Below are 20,396 nucleotides of genomic sequence, written 5' to 3'. Positions count from 1 at the left end.
AGCTTTTGGTTTCCTTGTGGGATTTCGTTAAAATAAAAGCTCTGATTTCACATTGATGAAAGCACAGAAATTAAGATTTTAAATATTAGTAAGGTAATTATATTGTTATTAGAAAATTATTGTTGTTAGATTTCTTTTTTGGTATTGTTACTACAGTAATATATTTCCTTATTTGGTTTAATAAGTATAACAAAAAAAACTATATATAAATGTTTCATTACGACTAGATGATGATAATAATATTCAATTTAGTCGTCGAATGGGTTCCAAAATAACAAGTGTGAACGTGAACTGAAGTGGAGAGATTTATTTTCATGAAATCTTGGAGCTTTCTGTACTCTCCATAGACAGCTACGCAACTAGAACTTTAACGCTTCAAATAGTTCATAAACAGATCGTAAAACTAATTTATATGAGATGAGCGGTTTAGTCTTGATTGATTTATATGATGAGCAGATTTAAATTTAGAATTTTATTCATATATAAACATTGATCAGCGAACAAAAACAATAGCTCAACCGAACCTGCTTGATGCATGAGAACGAACCTCATTAGTTCTTGCACGTCAAGCGAACTTGCTTGAGCTTCCGTTTACCACAGCTGATGTGTGAGCTGATGAATGTTTACAGGTATATGTGAATAAAAGCCTAAATTCACCCTGTTCATCATATAAAGCGATCGTCTCAGATTATCTCAGATTTCATCAAAAAGATCTTGTGTTCCAAAGATGAACAAAAGTCTTATGGGTTTGGAACTAACCCTTTTCTAAGAAAAAGTAACTGAGTTCAAATTATGAGGCCTGCAAAACAAATTATTCATAATGAAAAGTTCTGACTAAATTCTGATAGAACGAGGCACATTTGAAGCTGCTGTAAAAATGTCAATTAAAGGGATAGTTCACCCAAAAATGAAAATTACCCCATGATTTACTCACCATCAAGCCATCTTAGGTGTATATGGCATTCTTCTTTCAGACGAATACAATCGGAGTAAAAAAACAAATGTCCTGGCTAATCCAAGCATTATAATGGCAGTGAATGGAAGCCCAAAATTTGAAGTCCAAAAAAGTGCATCCATCCATTATAAAAGTAATCCACACGGCTCTGTGGGGTTAATGAAGGCCTTCTGAAGCGAAGCCATGCGTTTGTGTAAGAAAAATATCCATATTTAACACGTTATAAAGTAAAAGTATCTTGCTTCCTTCAGACGATCTTCCGTATTCAACTTACGAAAGAAGCGTAACTGGCATGACGTCGGACGTAGCGCAAGCATTTTGAACTACGAGAGACGTTACACTTTTTTCTTAAGTTGAATACAGAAGGCGGTCTGGCGGAAGCTATTTTACTTTATAACATGTTAAATATGGATATTTTTCTTATATAAACGCATGGCTTCACTTCAGAAGGCCTTTATTAACCCCCCAGAGCCGTGTGGAGTACTTTTATAATGGATAGATGCACTTTTTTGGGCTTCAAATTTTGGCCTACCAATATAATGCTTGGATTAGCCAGGACATTTTTTAATATAACTCTGATTGTATTCGTCTGAAAGAAGAATGTCAAATACACTTGGGATGAGGAGGGTGAGTAAATCATGGGGTCATTTTCATTTTTGGGTGAACTATCCCTTTAAGCTTGCAGAGAGACTGATGAACGATACATTTGTGGCACTATAGTATACCCTACTTTATATACCCCACATGTAGAATTTTGTCCTGGACCCTTGAGATCAACCAATAGAATTCCACTTACCCTTTGTAAAATCACTACGTACAGCAATTTCACGATTCACAATTTCATTTCACAAACACAAATTCGGGAAAAAAAGATCACACCAATATTTTGTTCATTTTCTGTATTTTTATTGTCATAACTGTTAAGGGCATTTATAATCCGTTTCATACCAACAGGAGAAAAAACTGCGTACATCTATGTGACCTTTTAAATACATTTACAGCAGCTGAGAGGATCAGGGAAAGGGCAGGTAAGGCTCAGGGGGGCCGAGAAAACACAGAAGCCTACGAATGACAGCTGTTCTAGAGGTAAAGGGGCAGGGGAGAACCACAAATGACGAGAAAAATATACTGGTGGACTGTGTTCAAACAAATGCAAGCGGAGTGAGTATCCTTTTAAACGTTTTGATTTGTGTTTCTTTTTCCACGTTCTAAGAAAGAAAACTAAGCATCCAAGCAGGAATCAGCAGACGAACACAGGATCTAAATCACGACAGTGCCCCGAGGAGCTGCTCCCTATGTTTCAGAATAAAACGAGGGCCGCAGAACCACCCATATCTTGCTCAGATGGATCTGTTCCCATCTCGACTCTGAAAGACGGCGGTATGTGGTTGACACTTCAAGACAGCAGATTGAGCAGATCTTACATGATTCATGTATAACTGGAGCCCTCGATTGTATTTGCGTAAGGTAATACTGTAATATAATAGTTTGTGTAAAGGTGCGGTCACATTTTAGCCTGGTCCTACCAGACTCTCGTACATTTAATTTGTACAGAGAGTCTGGCCACTCTCCATTGACAAGCATTGACTTCCTTGAAGGCAGGTACTCTGTTGAAGTTTAAAACCATTGGATCTGCCATAACCAATCGTTAACGTTTGGTCGTGACGTATGTCATCTCAAACTAGCGCACGACATCAACATCACCGTTCTCAGCCACTCCCTCTGTTCGCAATCCCAGACGGACTACTGAAGAAAAATGAAAATTGAGCGGAAGTACGTAGGAGGGCGGAGCCAGGCTAGTCACATTTACTGTTGCTCGGCGAAATTTCACATGCGAAATCCAGTTTCAACAGGATTCTGCGCATGAAGGCGAAAAAGTTCCCCACGCCAATTTTGCTGAAGTTGTAGCTGGTCACGGCGAATTCACCGTGTTGACAGTGACTTCTGAAAGAAATCTGAAAGTGACTTCTTCGATATCGCTAATGTGACCACACCGTAAGTTAAAGCACAAATCTGCTTAAACTGTGTACCGACAGAGATCCACGGAAGCAGCGCGTTTCGTAACGGTCATCTGAAATAATGTACAAACTAAACATCGTCGCTAGTATCTACAAAACATGATGTGTTGATTTTATTCAATGTTTCAGCAAATAACTTACTAAAATTCCTTGAAATAGAAAATAGCCTCTTTTGTGAACTAGAATACATGCTCGTCATACTATCTAGTTTTTTTTTTAATGCAATTGTACAGGAATAAGTTATCGAAGGAGTAATCGTTTCTTTTTTTTTCAATTGAGCATGAGATGTTGAGACAAGAGCTGGTATATTTATAAATATATTCCCTTATAGTGTATATCGTGTTTGATCGTACGTGACTCGCAGTTGAGATGTTTTAGAGTCCATGCACTGAATGGGCAAAAGAACACGTGCAGCATGGGATCGTCGCGCCACATTCCCGTGTATAAAAAATTCTTGTTCGACCGACTTTTACGCAACACACCTGACACTGACCCTAAACCAGCAGTTGAGGCCACTGTCTGTACACAATCATAAAAAGTCACATGTAACATGGGTAATAAAAAGCACTGGTACCTCTAGCTCTAACAAGTCGTTATTCATTAAAATTGACCCAAAAAAAAAGAAATGAAAAAGAAAACCGATAAAATGCTTTTTTTTTTTTCAGATGGGAAGTGAAATCTGTAGTCTTCATTAAATACCAGAGGGAGGAAGGGTCAACCGGAACACCACTGAAGGGGACTATTGTAGATTGAGTGGAGGGAAGTTGAACGGAGACATTTCGGATTCACAAGCCTTGTTTGGCCAGGGCGGCGGTCACATCATCGGCCAGCGTGGCCAGCTGCGGCGACTCGAGCATGTTGATGCTTCCGGACGAGGACATGTGGCTGTGCCGGTGAGGGGAGGTGCCCCCTGACAGCCCGAGTGCCTCGATCACAATCTCCGCCCCGTGATCCACACGTGCTTTGGCTGCGTCGCGGAACAACAGCTTATGACTTTCAATCTTAGAAAGCAGGAAATAGAAATCGGAGATGGTCACTTAGCTCGTCCTCATGTATGATGTGGGACAGATAAGTAAAAACAGTAGCGTTTGTGCACTCACCTGTACATGGCCTCCTCCAGGCGTATGGTGGGCATTGTCCAGTGAGCCTACCTTTGCATGGGCTTTTTCTCTGAAGTCCAGCTTCACACTCTCAATGCGCACATGACCACCTCCTGAGACACAGAATGCAATGCAATTCATTTCTCATTTCTCTGCTGGTGCAATCTTAAAAGAACAGTTTTTTTTTCAAAGAACTAAAAAAAAAAGCTTTTTTTAATTTAAAGATTTACTAAACTGTTCAAAAGTTTTGGGGGCAGTACTTTAAAAAACAAAACAAAAAAAAATTGTTTTTTATGTTTTTTAAGTCTCTTATGCTTACCAAAGCTGCATTTATTTAATCAAAACTATACTGTAAAAAATAAAAACGGAAAATGTACTGGTAATTTTCTTCCAGGACCTTATCCTTATCCTATTATCCTTATCCTATTCTTTCCATTAACCCTAAAACACAACACAAAGCAATGCGTCATTCAAAATACAAGTAAAACACCTGTAAAAAACAATAGGGAAAATTCCTTCATATTTATACTGTAAATTGTGCCCTATTTTTACAGACTTTTTTTTTACAGTGTACAGCAAATAATATAATATTGTGAAACATTATTACCACTTAAATAATAAATATTAACATATTAAAATATGTTTTCTATATGAATATATTTTTAAATGTAATTTATTCCTGTAATGGCAAAGCTGAATTTTCAGCACTATTACTCTAGTCTTCAGTGTCACATGATCCTTCAGAAATCAATCGAATATGCTCTAATTGCTGCTCAAGAATTATTTCTTATTATCATCAATGTTGAAAACAGATGTGCTGCTCAATATTCTTTTGTTTTTTTTAATAAACGGGAAAAGATTTTCCATTTATTTCAAAAAAACAAAATAAATCTTTCGTAACATTAAAAATGTTTTTAATGTCACTTTTGATCACTTTTATGCATGCTTGTTGAATAAAAGTATTAATAAAATAAAACAAAAACACTGACCCCAAACTTTTCAACGGTACTGAATGTATCTATACTCTGAAATCTATATAAAATATGAACATTTATAAAATATCTGTTCTTTAAAATACAGATGTGATCACTGTTAATTATTGGAAAAAGTCTGCATGATTCTTATAGCATAAAATAATAATAATTTGAAATGGCAAAATCTTTTTAAATGGGTTTGGGAAAGTAGGAGATTAAAATATAACCACAAGATGGCGCTGTTATGTCATTCAATAGCCTAGCTCAGGCGTTGCATGCTTTAAACACAATCTGTATCATGACATTGCAAATTTCCCATCTGTGGCTAAAATTTCCAGAATTTATTAGCATGCTCACCTGGCCTGTGGCGGATGTTGTCCAAGGATCCGCACTTGGAGGTCACATGACTAAGATCAATCTTCTTTGACTGGATGTGAACCTGTAAGAAACACCAGATGTTGAGTACAAAAGATAAAACACAAATGGGATAATAAAATCAAGGAGTCACTCCAGTTCTTCTTCACATTTGAATCTGCAAGATACAAAAAAAAGAAGCTTTGCCTAAAAAATAAGCAAGAATCGATTAATTCAACTAACTCCACAACTAAACGCTTAGCTGCAAATCAAGTAGAACTGATCAATATGCTGAAGATGTCACAACATCAATAATATCACAAATTCTTGATGACAGACTTTCAGATGTTTAGAAATTCATGGCAAAGTAAATACTGGGTTGGTTGGATTGGTGTACTGAATCATCAAATCATTAAAAAGAGATTTTGACCTTTGTCCTGATACAAATAAGATACATTTAGCTAACTGTTGTATCAGTGCTCATTCCAGCATTTAAGTAATGTTCTATAAAGTTAAGGAATATTCCAACCTTAACTAAACAGACAGAGTAAATAATATTTTGTGGGGATCAACCCCATGACCTTAGTAGCCATGCTCTAACACAGTGTGCTCATTATAGCTTTGTTGTAATAGTCACTCACAATGACTGACCGCTGCTGCTGCAAGGGGCAGAAAAAGCAAATCTGATTGAAGTACAGACATGACTCAGCACATACCAGCTCTGAAAACACTGGTCAAGACATTTCAGTAAGCAATATGCACAATCAGAAAGAATAGAGAGACCAAAACCTAGTGAGCTGACTATGTAGGCAGCTTTTTTAGGCATCAGTATGCTGCCTTTAAGATCTGCATTGCATTTATCCTGCACTAAATGTGCTACAACAAGCTTAGTAAAAACAAAAAAATCAGGATGGCAGACAAAGTGAAACAAATGTCAATTATTAATATAAATAATTCAATAAAATTATTACTAAAAACACTCTAAATTATGCATTTTACACAATATATCTATATGTTGGGTATTTATATTATTTATCACATATTTAGCGTAGCAACAAGTTAACAGCAAACTACTGAAATCAATTATAAGAAGTTTACTGTTTCACATGAAGACCACTTTTGACTTGTCCGACCAGACCAAGCTCAATTTAAAGGGGTCATGAACTGGCTTTTTTTTAAAAATGTATACTGTTGTCTGAGGTCAACTTATGACGTTTGCGTGGTTTATACATTCAAAAACATCATAATGAATAAGTAATAGGCTATTTTCTGCCATGGTTTTGAGGCTCTCTGCCCATCATGGTTTTTCCGCACTGAAGACTTGGAAGTAAACGCCAACGGCTAGGATTGGATAAGATTTGCATATTTAATGAGCTTCAGCTCCCCTCAGTACATGTGGGGATTGTTTTGAAAGCGTCTGGGGAAACGCTCACAGGACACGCAAAATATCTTTATCAAACAAACACAATGATTCATTTCTTATCCACCTGCAATTGATTGGAATGTTATTTTTTTATTACTTGGTCAGCCCGATCAGTGAATATAACCGCGGACTGTACACACACACACACACACACACACGTGCGAGCAAGAAAGGAATGTTATTTCACTATTTAAGATAGCCCATCGGCAGGCCGGTGATACGTTTTGGTAGCCGTCTGAAAAACACATAGCCCCGGGAGGTTGGGCTTTGCGAGCCCTGGCCCATAACATTAAGTCCGGGGCTGATCACGAATTAACCAATAACACCTCAAATAATGGATTCTCCAGCCTGTGACCGCGTGCTAAGGTATGTAATCAATAGATATCAAATGATCTGTAACAATGCAATACTAACACATATAAAAAAAATCAAGCATCCAGCGTTAGTTCTGGCAGGCCACGTAGTCAAGCTCCACTATCAGCTGATTGGGAAATTCTAACTCCGCCCCTTTCAGCTGATCTGTTTCAGCCGATCCTATGCACTCAATTGGCTTCTCTCAAACAGGGGGCCTTACTTAAGCATAGCTTCACTTCAACCTGCCTGCTTGGACGCTTCTGTTGCACGCTGCTTTGCAACCCACCTCCTCCCCAGCTCCTCCTTAAACTGCTTAACTTAATCATGTCATTCTGTTGTCAGAATGCAAAATATGCAATAAAAGGTTTGCCTAAATGTTTGTCTATGGTGTCTTTTGACTTGAGTGGACCTGACAGAAATATGTTTTACTCACATAAGTGTGTTGCACCATTCCTGTCGGATCCAATATAGAAGGCACAGCATTGTGTTTTAATCTCAATGTGTCTCGACCTGTATCTTGTTTACAGTCGATTCCGCAGTGAAATGAAGCGAACAAACGCGCAATGTCTTAAGCACGTGAGCTGGAACCAGCATGTTTATTGCTCGGTAGTGTGACACGTTTAGCTCCACGAGTCGGTGGGCGGGCTTGAGGCAGTGGTTCTGCATTCTATGATGTCAATGTTCGACATATTCTGAGATTGAGCGTTTTCTGGGCCTGGTGTCAATAAAAGCTTTTCTTTGACCAACAAGAAAGTTTTCAGCTCCGAAACTTACAGGATATTCTTATATTATGATGAACTTTTATATATCAAAGGCTCAAAGGAAAGTTGATTTCTCAATTCATCACCCCTTTAAGATTGAACATTGGTCTGGGGAGTCTGCTCTGTATTTTCTACTCCACAAGAGGCGTGATAATTGAGCATAAATTAAATGACTCTGTACGCAATTGGATAGTCCTTCAACCAATCAGACCACAAGAGGCGTGATCAACGGGCCTTCTGAAGTGGCACCCATCGCTTCTCTATCTGTCATCATGTTAAACCCACCAATAGCGCGCCAGGTGGATAAACCAGTCTGTGATTGGTTCCCGCAAAAGTGTAACAGAAGCAGAAGAAATTAATGTACAGGTTTCCAGACTTAATTGCAGGGCGAAATCAATTCGCTGGCAGATCAGGCTGGGTTTACACAGTCTAACTTTTGACTGTTCAGACAAAGCCAACATACTGATCTACTATTTAAGCTTATTCTTCTTCTTCTGTGACTAAATAAAATATCTCCTCCTAGGGCTTTCAAGCTATAACCACCAAACTCAGGTCAGAACTCCAGACTATTCTGACTTGGGTTGCAATATCTGTTCTAACTTGTCTTACGGTTTTCATGAAACGGATGATCAAAACTACGACAAGTCCCACAGACTTTTATTGAGTAGGTCAAGATTTTTGTACATTAAGACATAGGGCCCTATCATACACCCGCAATGCAGCGCCAAGCGCAACGCAAGTGTTTTTTGCTAGTTTCAGCCTGACGCAGTTATCATTTTCACGTCCAGCGCTACGTTGTTTAGGCAAATTCAAGTGTGTTCAGGTGCATTGTTGGTGCGTTGCTATTTTGAAGCAACTGAAAGATATACTACATTCGCCATGTTGTTACTGTCATGTGACCTATCAGTGTCAGTTGCGCAACTCAGAATCTCGGCAGAAGTAGTAGTTCATACAGGGACTTTTTGAATACTATGTATTCGGATATACTACTGTTTTGGCATACTAGGGAAGCATTTTATTTTGGACACAGCGATAGAGTATTTAAGCTGTTTATCACTAGCAAAGCTGTGATAAAAAATGTCTTAATGATTAATAACATAATATTTAACAGTATTATTGATCTGACTGTACTGACAGTTGTATGAGAACTGAACTGAGCTGGACAATGACAACTGCTTCATAGATGAAATTAACAAATTTAATAATTGATGATCCTTTTGACGAAACAGAATCAACACTAATCTGACTTCAGCTGAACAACAGCCGAAATGCATAATTTTCCTGTTATCACTGTAAAGCTGCTTTGAAACAAACTGTATTAATAGCGCTATATAAATAAAGGTGACGACTTGACTTGACAAAATGCTAAAACATGCTAGCAACATGCTAATTCATGATAGCAATGTGCTAATCATGCTATAACAACATGCTAAAACATATTAGCAACAAATGTTAAATTATGCTAGCAAAATGCCAAATCATGTTAGAAACATGTTAACAATGTCCTTAAACATGCTAGTGTTAAATCATGTTAACATGCTACTCATGTTAATATGTTATCTATATGCTAATCAGGCTAACAACATGCTAATACAATCTAAGAATGTGTTAATATATGCTAACAACATGCTAACCATGCTAGCAACATGATAAAACATGCTAGTAATGTGTTAAAACATGTTAACATGCTAGCAATGTGCTAACAACATGTTGAATTGTGTTAGCAAAATGTTAATCATGCTAACAAAATGCTAAAACGTTATCAAAATGTTAGCACGGGTTAAATAATGTCAACATCCTAATAATGCAAGCAACAGCACGCAATGTTAAATCAAGCTAGCAATATGCTAAGAAAATGCTAGCAACATGATAAAAAATGCCAGCAACCTGTTAACATGCTAATCATGTTATTAATGTTAACATGTTAAATAATGTTAGCAGCATGTTAATTTGTGTTAGCAAACATGAATTCAATATGTTAACAATATGCTAATCATGTTATCAACAAGCTAAATGTGTTAGCAACGTTAAATAATGATAAAAGCATGTTAATTTGTGTTAGCAAATATGAATGTAACAAGTTAATCATTCTAGTAATGCTAAACATGCTAACAAAATGTTTAATCATGCTAGCAACATGCTTAAACATTCAAGCAATGTGTTAAATCATGCTAGCAACATTTTATTTGGTGCAGAGTGACAGGAGTATTGGCTGTAATAATAATTACTGGAGTAAATTTTAATTTTAGAAAAGTTATTTTAAATTGTAATAACAATATTACAAGTTTTACTGTATTTTAGCCTTGGTGAACATTAGAGACTTTAATTAAAAGATTCAATCTAAAGACTCCAAATTTAAAATGTACTGTATATAACACACTAAGCCGCTGCCTTTGTGGAGCACTCCAAATAAGTCACTTATGAGGTTCCATTTCAGTTAGGATGCTGCCTATGTAGGCGGCAGACAGCAAGGCGGCTTACTAGGTTTTGGAACAGAACCTAAAAAGTAAGCAGGCTATAATAGAGAAAACCTTGTTGAAACCTAAAGAAGAGAAGAATGAAAAGGTTGACAGTCAGCAACAACTCCATGATACAGACTGTTGATCAAAACTGTTTCAGCATGAAAATAACCATATACATTACCAACATTTTTCTCAAACAGAGAAATTAAAGATACAGAAAAGGAGGGTGATGCGTAGTCTTATTTTGATATGACTACCATACAGAAGACACACAAGTGTTGATGGGTCACCATCAAACACCTGCATTACAGTTTACAAATATATACATATAGGGTGTATATATTTTCACATGATGAACAACAAGAAGGGACTTCAGTTTTGCATTCTAGCCCACGTGTGAAGATATATCTGATGTGTGTGTGCATTCAAGGTCGTCTGCCATGGTACGCATTTTGTCTTACTGAGCATCCAGTGCAGCAGAAACGTATCCAGAACAAAAGTTGGAATTCTAGGACTCTCAGATCCAAAAGGAAAGCGAAATGTTAGGGTTATCCAGATTTAATCTAAATGGACAGAGTAAACCGTGGAGGTCTGCTGGCTTTGGAAGAGAAGGAGAGAGAGACATAGGGAGAGATGGAGCAGTACATACATTGCCTCCACGGGGCGAATGCTTCAGATTATCCTTGGATCCGCACTTTGACTGTACGTGACTGAAGTCCAGCTTCTTGTTTAAAATTTGAATCTAGAAAAATACAAAGATATGTGGCTCTTTTAATGAAGATGGAAACACACACTAACATATGTCTGCATGCACACACACATACAGACAACTGGTAGCCGTGCATTGATGAGACAGATCAGTAAGAGTGGTTCAAATAACAACCCATAAAGATGAACTTGACCCGTCTCTATATGCTCACAGCACCTGCAGCCAAGAATCAACTGGAAAATACCCAGTCATTAAAAGTAAAGCGTTGACAAAGCAACAAAGTTGAGCAGAGGTCAACTTTATGCAAATGTGCAGCAAGTAAAACAATGCCGCTAGTGACGAGCAATGCATGTCTACAAGCAACCATCAGTGCAGAAACGTGATGATTTAATCACTGTCAGTATGAACTCCCCTTAAGGGTTAACCTGTACTCATTGTTGACGCCGTTTCCAAAAGTTAGACACTTATTTTATGCTAATTAATGCTGAAAGTCTCTCCTTTAAGTGAAGCCATCACACTGAAGGGCTGAATAAATGTAGCATGGATGTAGATGTAGATAAACATTACAAATTGAATTAGCTGTAACATGTAAATCTCTCGCTCTCATGCTAACCCCTGCAAATGTCAGCTTCATTTCCTGTTGGGGTCCCCCGATATAATAATAATTATTATATAAAAGATAATATAACACAAACATATATACACCGATCAGGCATAACATTATGACCACTGAGAGGTGAAGTGAATAACACTGATAATCTCTTCATCACGGCACCTGTAAGTGGGTGGGCTATATTAGGCAGCAAGTGAACATTTTGTCCTCAAATTTGATGTGTTAGAAGTAGGAAAAATGGGCAAGCGTAAGGATTTGAGCGAGTTTGACAAGGGCCAAATTGTGATGGATAGACGACTGGGTCAGAACATCCTTAAACTGCAGCTCTTGTGGGGTGTTCCCGGTCTGCAGTGGTCAGTATCAATCAAAAGTGGTCCAAGGAAGGAACAGTGGTGAACCGGCGACAGGGTCATGGCCAGGGTCAGGCCAAGGCTCATTGATGCATGTGGGGAACGAAGGCTGGCCAGTGTGGTCCGGTCAAACAGACGAGCTACTGTAGTTCAAATTGCTCAATAAGTTAATGCTGGTTCTGATAGAAAGGTGTCAGAATACACAGTGCATTGCAGTTTGTTGCGTATGAGGCTACATAACCGCAGACCAGTCAGGGTGCCCATGCTGACCCCTGTCCACCGCCGAAAGCGCCAACAGTGGACAGTGAGCATCAGAACTGGACAACGGAGTAATGGAAGAAGGTGGCCGTGTGCATCGCTTACCTGGGGAACACATGGCACCAGGATGCACTATGGGAAGAAGGCAAGCCGGCGGAGGCAGTGTGATGCTTTGAACAATGTTCTGCTGGGAAACCTTGGGTCCTGCCATCCATGTGAATGTTACTTTGACACGTACCACCTACCTAAGATCATGCAGATCATGTACACCCTTTCATGGAAACGGTTCCCTGGTGGCTGTGGTCTCTTTCAGCAGGATAATGCGCCCTGCCACAAAGCAAAAATGGTTCAGGAATGGTTTGAGGAGCACAACACCTGAGTTTGAGGTGTTGACTTGGCCTCCAAATTCCCCAGATCTCAATCCAATCGAGCATCTGTGGGATGTGCTCAACAAACAAGTCCGATTCATGGAGGCCCCACCTTGCAACTTACAGGACTTAAAGGATCTGCTGCTAACATCTTGGTGCCAGATACCACAGCACACCTTCAGGGGTCTAGTGGAGTCAATGCCTCGATGGGTCAGGGCTGTTTTGGCAACAAAAGGGGGACCAACACAATATTAAGTCATAATGTTATGCCTGATCTATATATATATATATATATATATATATATATATATATATATATATATATATATATATATATATATATATATATATATATATATATATATATATATATATATATATATATATATATATATATATATATATATATATATATATATATATAAAATAAAAAAATAATAGATAATTATAGCTATAAAGGTATAATATATAGAAGGCTTTATATAGGTTTATAGACAAAAGCTGTGTTCTTGATAAAGAATGATGAAAATCTAAGTGAAATTGCATTATTACATTTATTTGTATAGTGAAAGAAAGTAAAGAGAACCATTTAATGGGCCTTTTAATAGAAGAAGCCCTTCTCCAATATAACAGGTGCAAGAACAAGAAATACCTAAGAGGCCAACCAAAATGAATCAATCAGTGCGACGTATAGTCTATAAAGGCTAAATGTACTTTAGTCCATCAAACACCTGAGTCAAGCGATGACATCTAACTGCTGTACAGTGACAGTTTCACACATCATCGGAGGCACAATCCATTTAGCTGTTATTGCAGTGGAACAGAGACTTCAACAGTGCACACACCACCGGGCTGTTGGCTGTTGTAGTAGCATGCTTTTAACTGGCCTCAGCTGTTTTCAAAGACAGTGTTAATTTATTAGGGAATAGGGATTTGGACCTGGGCTAGTTCAGAAAGCAGGTGGAAGTGAACAACTGTAGTCAATGTTACTGAAATCTCTTGAACACACACTCTCTTGCATACATGCCAGTCTACTGAAATACTGCAAACCTGAATGAAGTGCACGTAATACAGACGCAGAGGGGCTGATGGAGAACAATGCGCAGATGATGACTCTTCAGGGAGAGAGACAGCTGCACTGGAGCCAGAGCGAGAGTCTGTGTTTGGTCTCAAGAGATACATGAGTCATGAAAGTTCTTAACTTTACATACACTCTCCAAGCTACGACCCCGTCAAACTACCGTCAAATGTGATAAGGTCAACTCTTGTCTGAGTGATGAAAAGTGCCATGAAACATACACACGCACATTGTGTTTTCATGTTTTGAAATGTTTTGAGATACTTTTACATGAAAATATTGTAACTTTCAGAACTTCCACCAAAATTGAAAGCTGCAAAAAAAATTCTTATTTTGAACTTTCAGCTAGTTTTTAAAGTCTTAAAGGTACAGCAGCACAAAAAACTGCACTAACATCATAGATTAAATCGTAGAACATCATCGTTTAAAAACGAGATGAACAGTGCATCTTAAATAGTATTATAATAGCCACGTTTTTCTTACTATTATTGTGCAAATTCATGACCAGTCAAAAAAAAATCTTTGAGGACAGTAAAATTATTTGTATTAAACAAACAGCAATAATTTGTCATTTTGAAATTATATTTTAACCATGTTTCTTAAACAAGAAGAATTAAAGGAACAGTAGCACCCCCGGTCAATGTATTTTTTTATAGGTCTGAAAGACGGTGAAATATGATCATGAAGAACTAAATTATGACTTAAGACCTTATGATTTAAGAAATGAGGTATGATACAATCTCTAAATTTATCAAAATGTTATATAATGTAAAAATGATCGTCATTAATTACATTAAAAATAAAACATTTAATATTGTCTGTTTTTATAGAAGAAAACAAACTGACTTTGTGGGGGGGAAATGTATGATACAACCTCTGTGGGGATGTTATCAAAATCCTTCTGAAAATTAGAAATTAATTTATAAAGTAAACATCATTATTAATTATATTTGTAAAGTAAAAACAATTTAGATTTGAACAGATGCAAGCATCTACATAACTCAGCTCTAGAGCAGTTTTTAGACAAATATTAATCCAATGAAATGTTCTGACATTATTAAGCATGCACATGCTTTCCGAGTTTTCCAGTTTCCGGGGTTTCAGACTGTCCCCGTCTGCTTCAGTGGCCCTCAGTAGACATATTATGTCATTAAGGCACAGACAGGCGCAGCACTCTTACCCAGTCTGACCCTTGGGCAAACACAGAATGGCAGTGGCCGCCACATGCCCGCTCACTGAACCTTGAGAGACTGTGGCTCATGTCACTGTCTCTTAGACCTGTTCTATGAGTGACTATGCTGGGGAGACACCCGCTGTCATCCAAGGGTGAGGGAGCATTTGGGTCCAGACAGATTCAGGCCGTGGCATAGGTTATACAACACACCCTCCTTAGGGTGTCCTGAGTGCCCTAAAATGAACTCCAATGCCATTTTCAAGTTCACTAGATGATTCATCAGTCTAAAGTCAACAGGACTCACATAAACTAGTGACAAACTTATAAAGTGACGATGATTTAATTGCTACTTTTCAGTATTATCAGTCATTGTTTAAAAGGGGTAACAATCTACGGAAAGACTTTATTTTACAGTGCCATTGTTACATATATTACATGTACTTACCATAGTAATAACAGTAAATTATGCATTATTACATGCAACTAACCCTCAACCAAACCCTAATCCTACCCTAACCCTATAGTAAGTACATGTTGTTAATTAATATTACACAGTACTTAAATATACAATTACACTGTACACTTTAAAAAAAAGTCTAACCCAATATACATTTATGTTTTATTTCATTATTATTTTAATATGTAAGATTTTTTCATCAAAAACAGTCAAAAATGTAGTTTTACATGATTTGTTTATTTGACAAAAAAATTAGTTTTATCTATTCATTCTCTGGACCATAAGAATTAATTAGTTTGGAATATTTTTTTTTTTTGCTACTGTACTTTTAACTTTTAAAGGCAATGTGAAATCAAATCTTTCACACTGTATATAGTAAACATCGTTAGTAATATATATAAAAAATGACATAAAAAAATCATATAATCATATAAAGGAATGTTATCAAATGAATTCTTAAAATCATATTAAAAACTATGTAACAATAATTTCCCCCAATCCAATAATTTCCTGATCAAGCCCCGTCCAACTTTTTTTCTTAATGATTAATGTAATAATTGAATATCGAATTTTGTTTTGTCACAAAGTTTTCACTTCAAAAGTGCACAAAAGAACTGATCTTGTCGTCATTACAAAAACTTTAGATTATGTTTCACGCATCATTTTCTCAAGAATTGAAATCTAACACATTGTCTTTGAGACATATAAGACACTCAATTACTCCAATGTCCTTCCTTATAGTTTATCACTGCAGTCTCCCACCCCAATAACCTCACAATCTCCCAGTCCTCTGGCTGACGAGATCCTTTTCTCTGCACTGCTGCACTCTGCCACAAGCCAGACATAAACATGTCACTCCAGCACGCAGCCTACACCCTACTCATTATAGCAAGCTTGCATGAAATGACCTAAAAACACAAGGGGTGTTTACATCATGAGCCTGTCCCCATCGTACCAAGAACTCTATTCATCCAGGAAAACAAACCTCCTACAAGACCAGTGTGTCCTAGACAAAGGAGGAAAACAACCTTGGTGCATGGGTGTATATGCATTCATGTGTGTATTCTTGAAGTTTCTATAATCCCAGAATGCAACCCATCTAGCATACAATCCAATAACTCCAAAAGTTTTCTGTATTAGAACAGTCTCTCCAGCATTTCTATATGAGCTGTTGAAATAGAGAGGAAGAAATAATAGATAGTCAGACAAATAACTTATTCTTTAGTACTGGGGCAATACCTGAAGGTATATGACAGTGTTAAAAATGTAATATTTTACATTTAAATATACATATAATTATATAACATAAAAATAACATGAAATAAAATAACTTACGATTATTTTCTTTATAAAATGACATATGCAATTAATTTAAATCAACTGACAGCCCACATATTCATTTAATACAGAATTACAGTTATGGTCTAATGACATAATCTGTCATAAATCATAATTCTGACAACATTAAAAGAATGTCAAATGGTTTGTGTTAATGGGGTGGTTTATTATTTCGCTTTTAACTTTAGTTAGTGTGTAATGTTGCTGTTTGAGCATACACAAAATCTGCAAAGTTATGAAAGTTATTTTCTTTTAAAGAAATCGTGTTTTAAGGACTACAACAAACGGCTGGTAGGGACTACAACAAGCTTCTTCACAGGTTAGTGACATCACTAACCCTAAAATGTACATAAACCCTGCCCCCGGGAACATGCAACAAAGGGGCTGAGGCAACAAATTTTGAGAAGAGGAAAAGTTGTTGTAGTAGAGCACATTTAGGAATCTTCGCATCGGTCTTTTCACATTTATTGAAATACAGTACGTAACACAAAAGCAATAGCGTGTCATAAAAACAAGATGACCACATACGTTATAACCGTAATTAAACTAAACTATACCTGTTCTGTCTTCATGCAGCATATATTCTCTGGCTCAGAAGGAATCTTACAACAGTTCCCACACGAGTGATTTATAGATCATCATGACAGAAGATGCTAATAAATGACTTGAAGATAGCTAACTCCACATCAGCTACATAAATTTAGAAGTGTCCTGTTGCAGTCTACATGTTGTCACTTCTTCTTGAGTCTCTCCATCATTGTCCAACTCCGCTTTGAACATAAAAGGCTGAACAGTTTCTGACCTTTTCAGTGCGTGTCTGCGTGAGGTAATCGGAACTGCTAACACAAGCTCTTGAAACTCCGCCTTCTTCCCGAAAGTGGGCCGGGGACAGCAGCTCATTTGCATTTAAAGGGACACACAAAAACGGTGCGTTTTTGCTCACCCTCCAAAAATGACACTTTTAACATACTATAAAAATGATCTGTGGGGTATTTTGAGCTAAAACTTCACATGCACACTTCGGGGACATCAGAGACTTATTTTACATCTTGCTAAAAGGGGCATTATAGCCCTTTAAAAGCATTCTTGTGATCATTTCAAAGTGCAAATGTTGCCAACTAAAAAGATAAAGAAAAGATTAAATAAATAATATGAGGTAAAGTTTGGGAACGTGATTTGCCCCATGTCAGGAGATCAAGTGCTATATTACCTTTCAGTCAAGCAAATAACCAGTCAATCCAAAAAGATGATGGAATGGCCTAACAGCTATTATGTGCAGCCATTAGCATGCACACAGTGAATTGATACATGCGGATAAGTGCGAGACTTGAAAGGACAGTGTGCCCACAAGGAATAGAATCGACCCTGAAGGAACATAACAACAGCAAGAAAGACAGATGGGGGGGTGGGTCGTTGGCTATTAGCCTCAGTTGTGTTGAAATAGGATTTGGACTTGCCTGGCCCCCCTTGGGCTGGTACTTGATGTTGTCAGTGGAACCAATCTTGGATCTGATGTTCTTGAGGTCAGGCAGCGGCTGGTTAAGGAGGCGCAGCTGTTTGGGTGTAGTCGCTGGGGATTTTGGAGGTGTGCGGATGATGGCCACTTTCTTCTCCTGTGACAGCAGGCTGAGGGATTTGGGGGTGCCCGGAGTGCGCGGGGTTCCCGGAGTACGGCAAGAGTAGCTGGGAGGGGTTCCAGGGGTGATGGCCGTGGACCCGGGGGTGCGGGGTGTGGAGGTGCCACTGCGGGCAGAGCGGGACCGAGCAGACTCTGTGCCTACAGTTGAAACAGAACTTAATTAGCGGTTTGAATGCTAGGATTTAGGAAGTGCAACATCAACATATGTGTGTGAAGATGACTACAGTGCAGTCTAAAGTCCACTATTGAAAATGCTCCCATTTAGCTTTTTCCTAATTTAATACAACAGATATTATACTGAGACCTGTTTTCAGAGAATCATGTTTAATATTCAGCAAGGATGCATGTTCTTATAAATGCTGTTCTTCTGAACTTTCATCAAAGCAACCCGGAAAAAGTATCATGGTTTCCACAAAAATATTAAGCAGCACAATTTTCAACATTGATAATTAGGGCAGTCAAAAGATTAATCGCATCCAAAATAAAAGTTTGTGTTTACATAATATATGTGTGTGTACTCTGTTAATTATTATTTATATATAAATACACACACAAGCATGTATATATTTAAGAAAAAAATATTATTTTTTATATATAAAACATTTATATTTATATATATTATAGATTATATAAATGTATATACAGTATATACATGCAAATATTTCTTAAATATATACATGAATGTGTGTGTATTTATATATAAATAATAATTAACAGAGTACAAACACATATATTATGTAAACACAAACTTTTATTTTGGATGCAATTAATCGCGATTAATCTTTTGACAGCCCTATTGATAATATAAAGTAATGTTTCTTGAACACCAAATCAACATATTAAAATGATTTCTGAAGGATCTTGTGATACTGAAGACTGAATACTTAAATTCCGCATTGCCATCACATTGCATATATTAAAATAAAATAAAAAAATATATATTTTAATAATATTTCCCACTTGTGTATTTTTCAAATAAATGTGGTTTTAACTTGATTAGTATACATAAACAAGTTAAAAACAAGGAAAAGCTGAGATTATGAAAACAAGTCATAATATCTTATGCAATGTTGCTTTTCGAGTCAATTTTACTAGTTAGAAGTCATTTCTTTAAATAGTGGACTTTTTCAGACTTTTGGAACCCACATGATGATGACAATGATAGATATTACATCTTACTATTTTTTAAATGTTATAATGTTATAAATATTTAATAGACTTTAAATGTCACAAACACTTAAGTAAAAGTGTTTATACTCACATGCATAACTGAAAAAAGTAAAGTATACACAAAAATGTAAAAGAAAATCCCTATGTAAAACAGTGCCTATGAAAATTATTAACTTTTTTAAATTAGTTAGAGTGCATACATATATTAGTAGTAAACACTGTTTCGCTTTTATAACAAAATGTGCTATTGGGGTGAATGACTTTGAATGGCACTGTATTTTTTAATGGTGACTGTATCCTTGCACAGGACAGCAGGTATGAAAGACTGACAATAAACAGGGTGAAACAGTAGGGATGATACTCTATACCTGTCATACTATGAGACCTGCCTGTCCTGTGCTCTGCTTTGACTTCAGTACGGAAAGCTACAGGAGCAGGGGAAGAAAGGGTGTGAGTGTATAGAGAGTATGAGTTAAAGAAAGTCGGTAGATACTGAAGCAGAGATTGAAGATGTGTCCTAAAATAGATCCAAATGCATCCAAAAAGCTTTAAGGAAGCAATTCAGACTCTTTGGCACCTCACAAGAGTTTATATTAGTGCTTTATTAATCAATTCTTGCAGCGCACACTGGCTTTTTGTCAAATAAAAACCATGCATAGTAAAATGTCATTTTGATCAAAACAAGCGATAATTAAGTGTGATTGATGTCAAATATTATTACATATGTGGTTGTACTTGTATTCAAGATATAAAGATGCATATTGCTCATCTGCAGGTTATTGTTATGTTATATTCTTATGTTATATATGCCACACTATTCTGACTTTAGAAGTGTTGTATT

The 20,396-nt window shown here is 37.0% G+C and overlaps 1 protein-coding gene across 1 annotated transcript in view; it reads right to left on the bottom strand.

Annotated features, from left to right (window-relative positions):
- Positions 1 to 1,865: 1,865 nt before the first annotated feature.
- The window catches only part of map2 (microtubule-associated protein 2), a 123,176-nt gene continuing 104,645 nt past the window's right edge, over positions 1,866 to 20,396 (bottom strand). The window contains exons 15-20 of the mRNA XM_079822156.1: positions 19,924 to 19,980; positions 18,204 to 18,523; positions 11,051 to 11,143; positions 5,405 to 5,486; positions 4,074 to 4,186; positions 1,866 to 3,974 (exon numbers count right to left, since the gene is read on the bottom strand). Coding sequence (XP_079678282.1) covers positions 3,759 to 3,974; positions 4,074 to 4,186; positions 5,405 to 5,486; positions 11,051 to 11,143; positions 18,204 to 18,523; positions 19,924 to 19,980 — 881 coding nt within the window. The 3' untranslated portion in view covers positions 1,866 to 3,758. The remainder of the gene's footprint in view (positions 3,975 to 4,073; positions 4,187 to 5,404; positions 5,487 to 11,050; positions 11,144 to 18,203; positions 18,524 to 19,923; positions 19,981 to 20,396) is intronic.

The sequence above is a fragment of the Gobio gobio genome, assembly GCF_949357685.1.
Source record: "Gobio gobio genome assembly, chromosome: 7".
Classification (NCBI taxonomy): domain Eukaryota; kingdom Metazoa; phylum Chordata; class Actinopteri; order Cypriniformes; family Gobionidae; genus Gobio; species Gobio gobio.
This window is presented reverse-complemented; position numbering and strand designations above follow the sequence as displayed.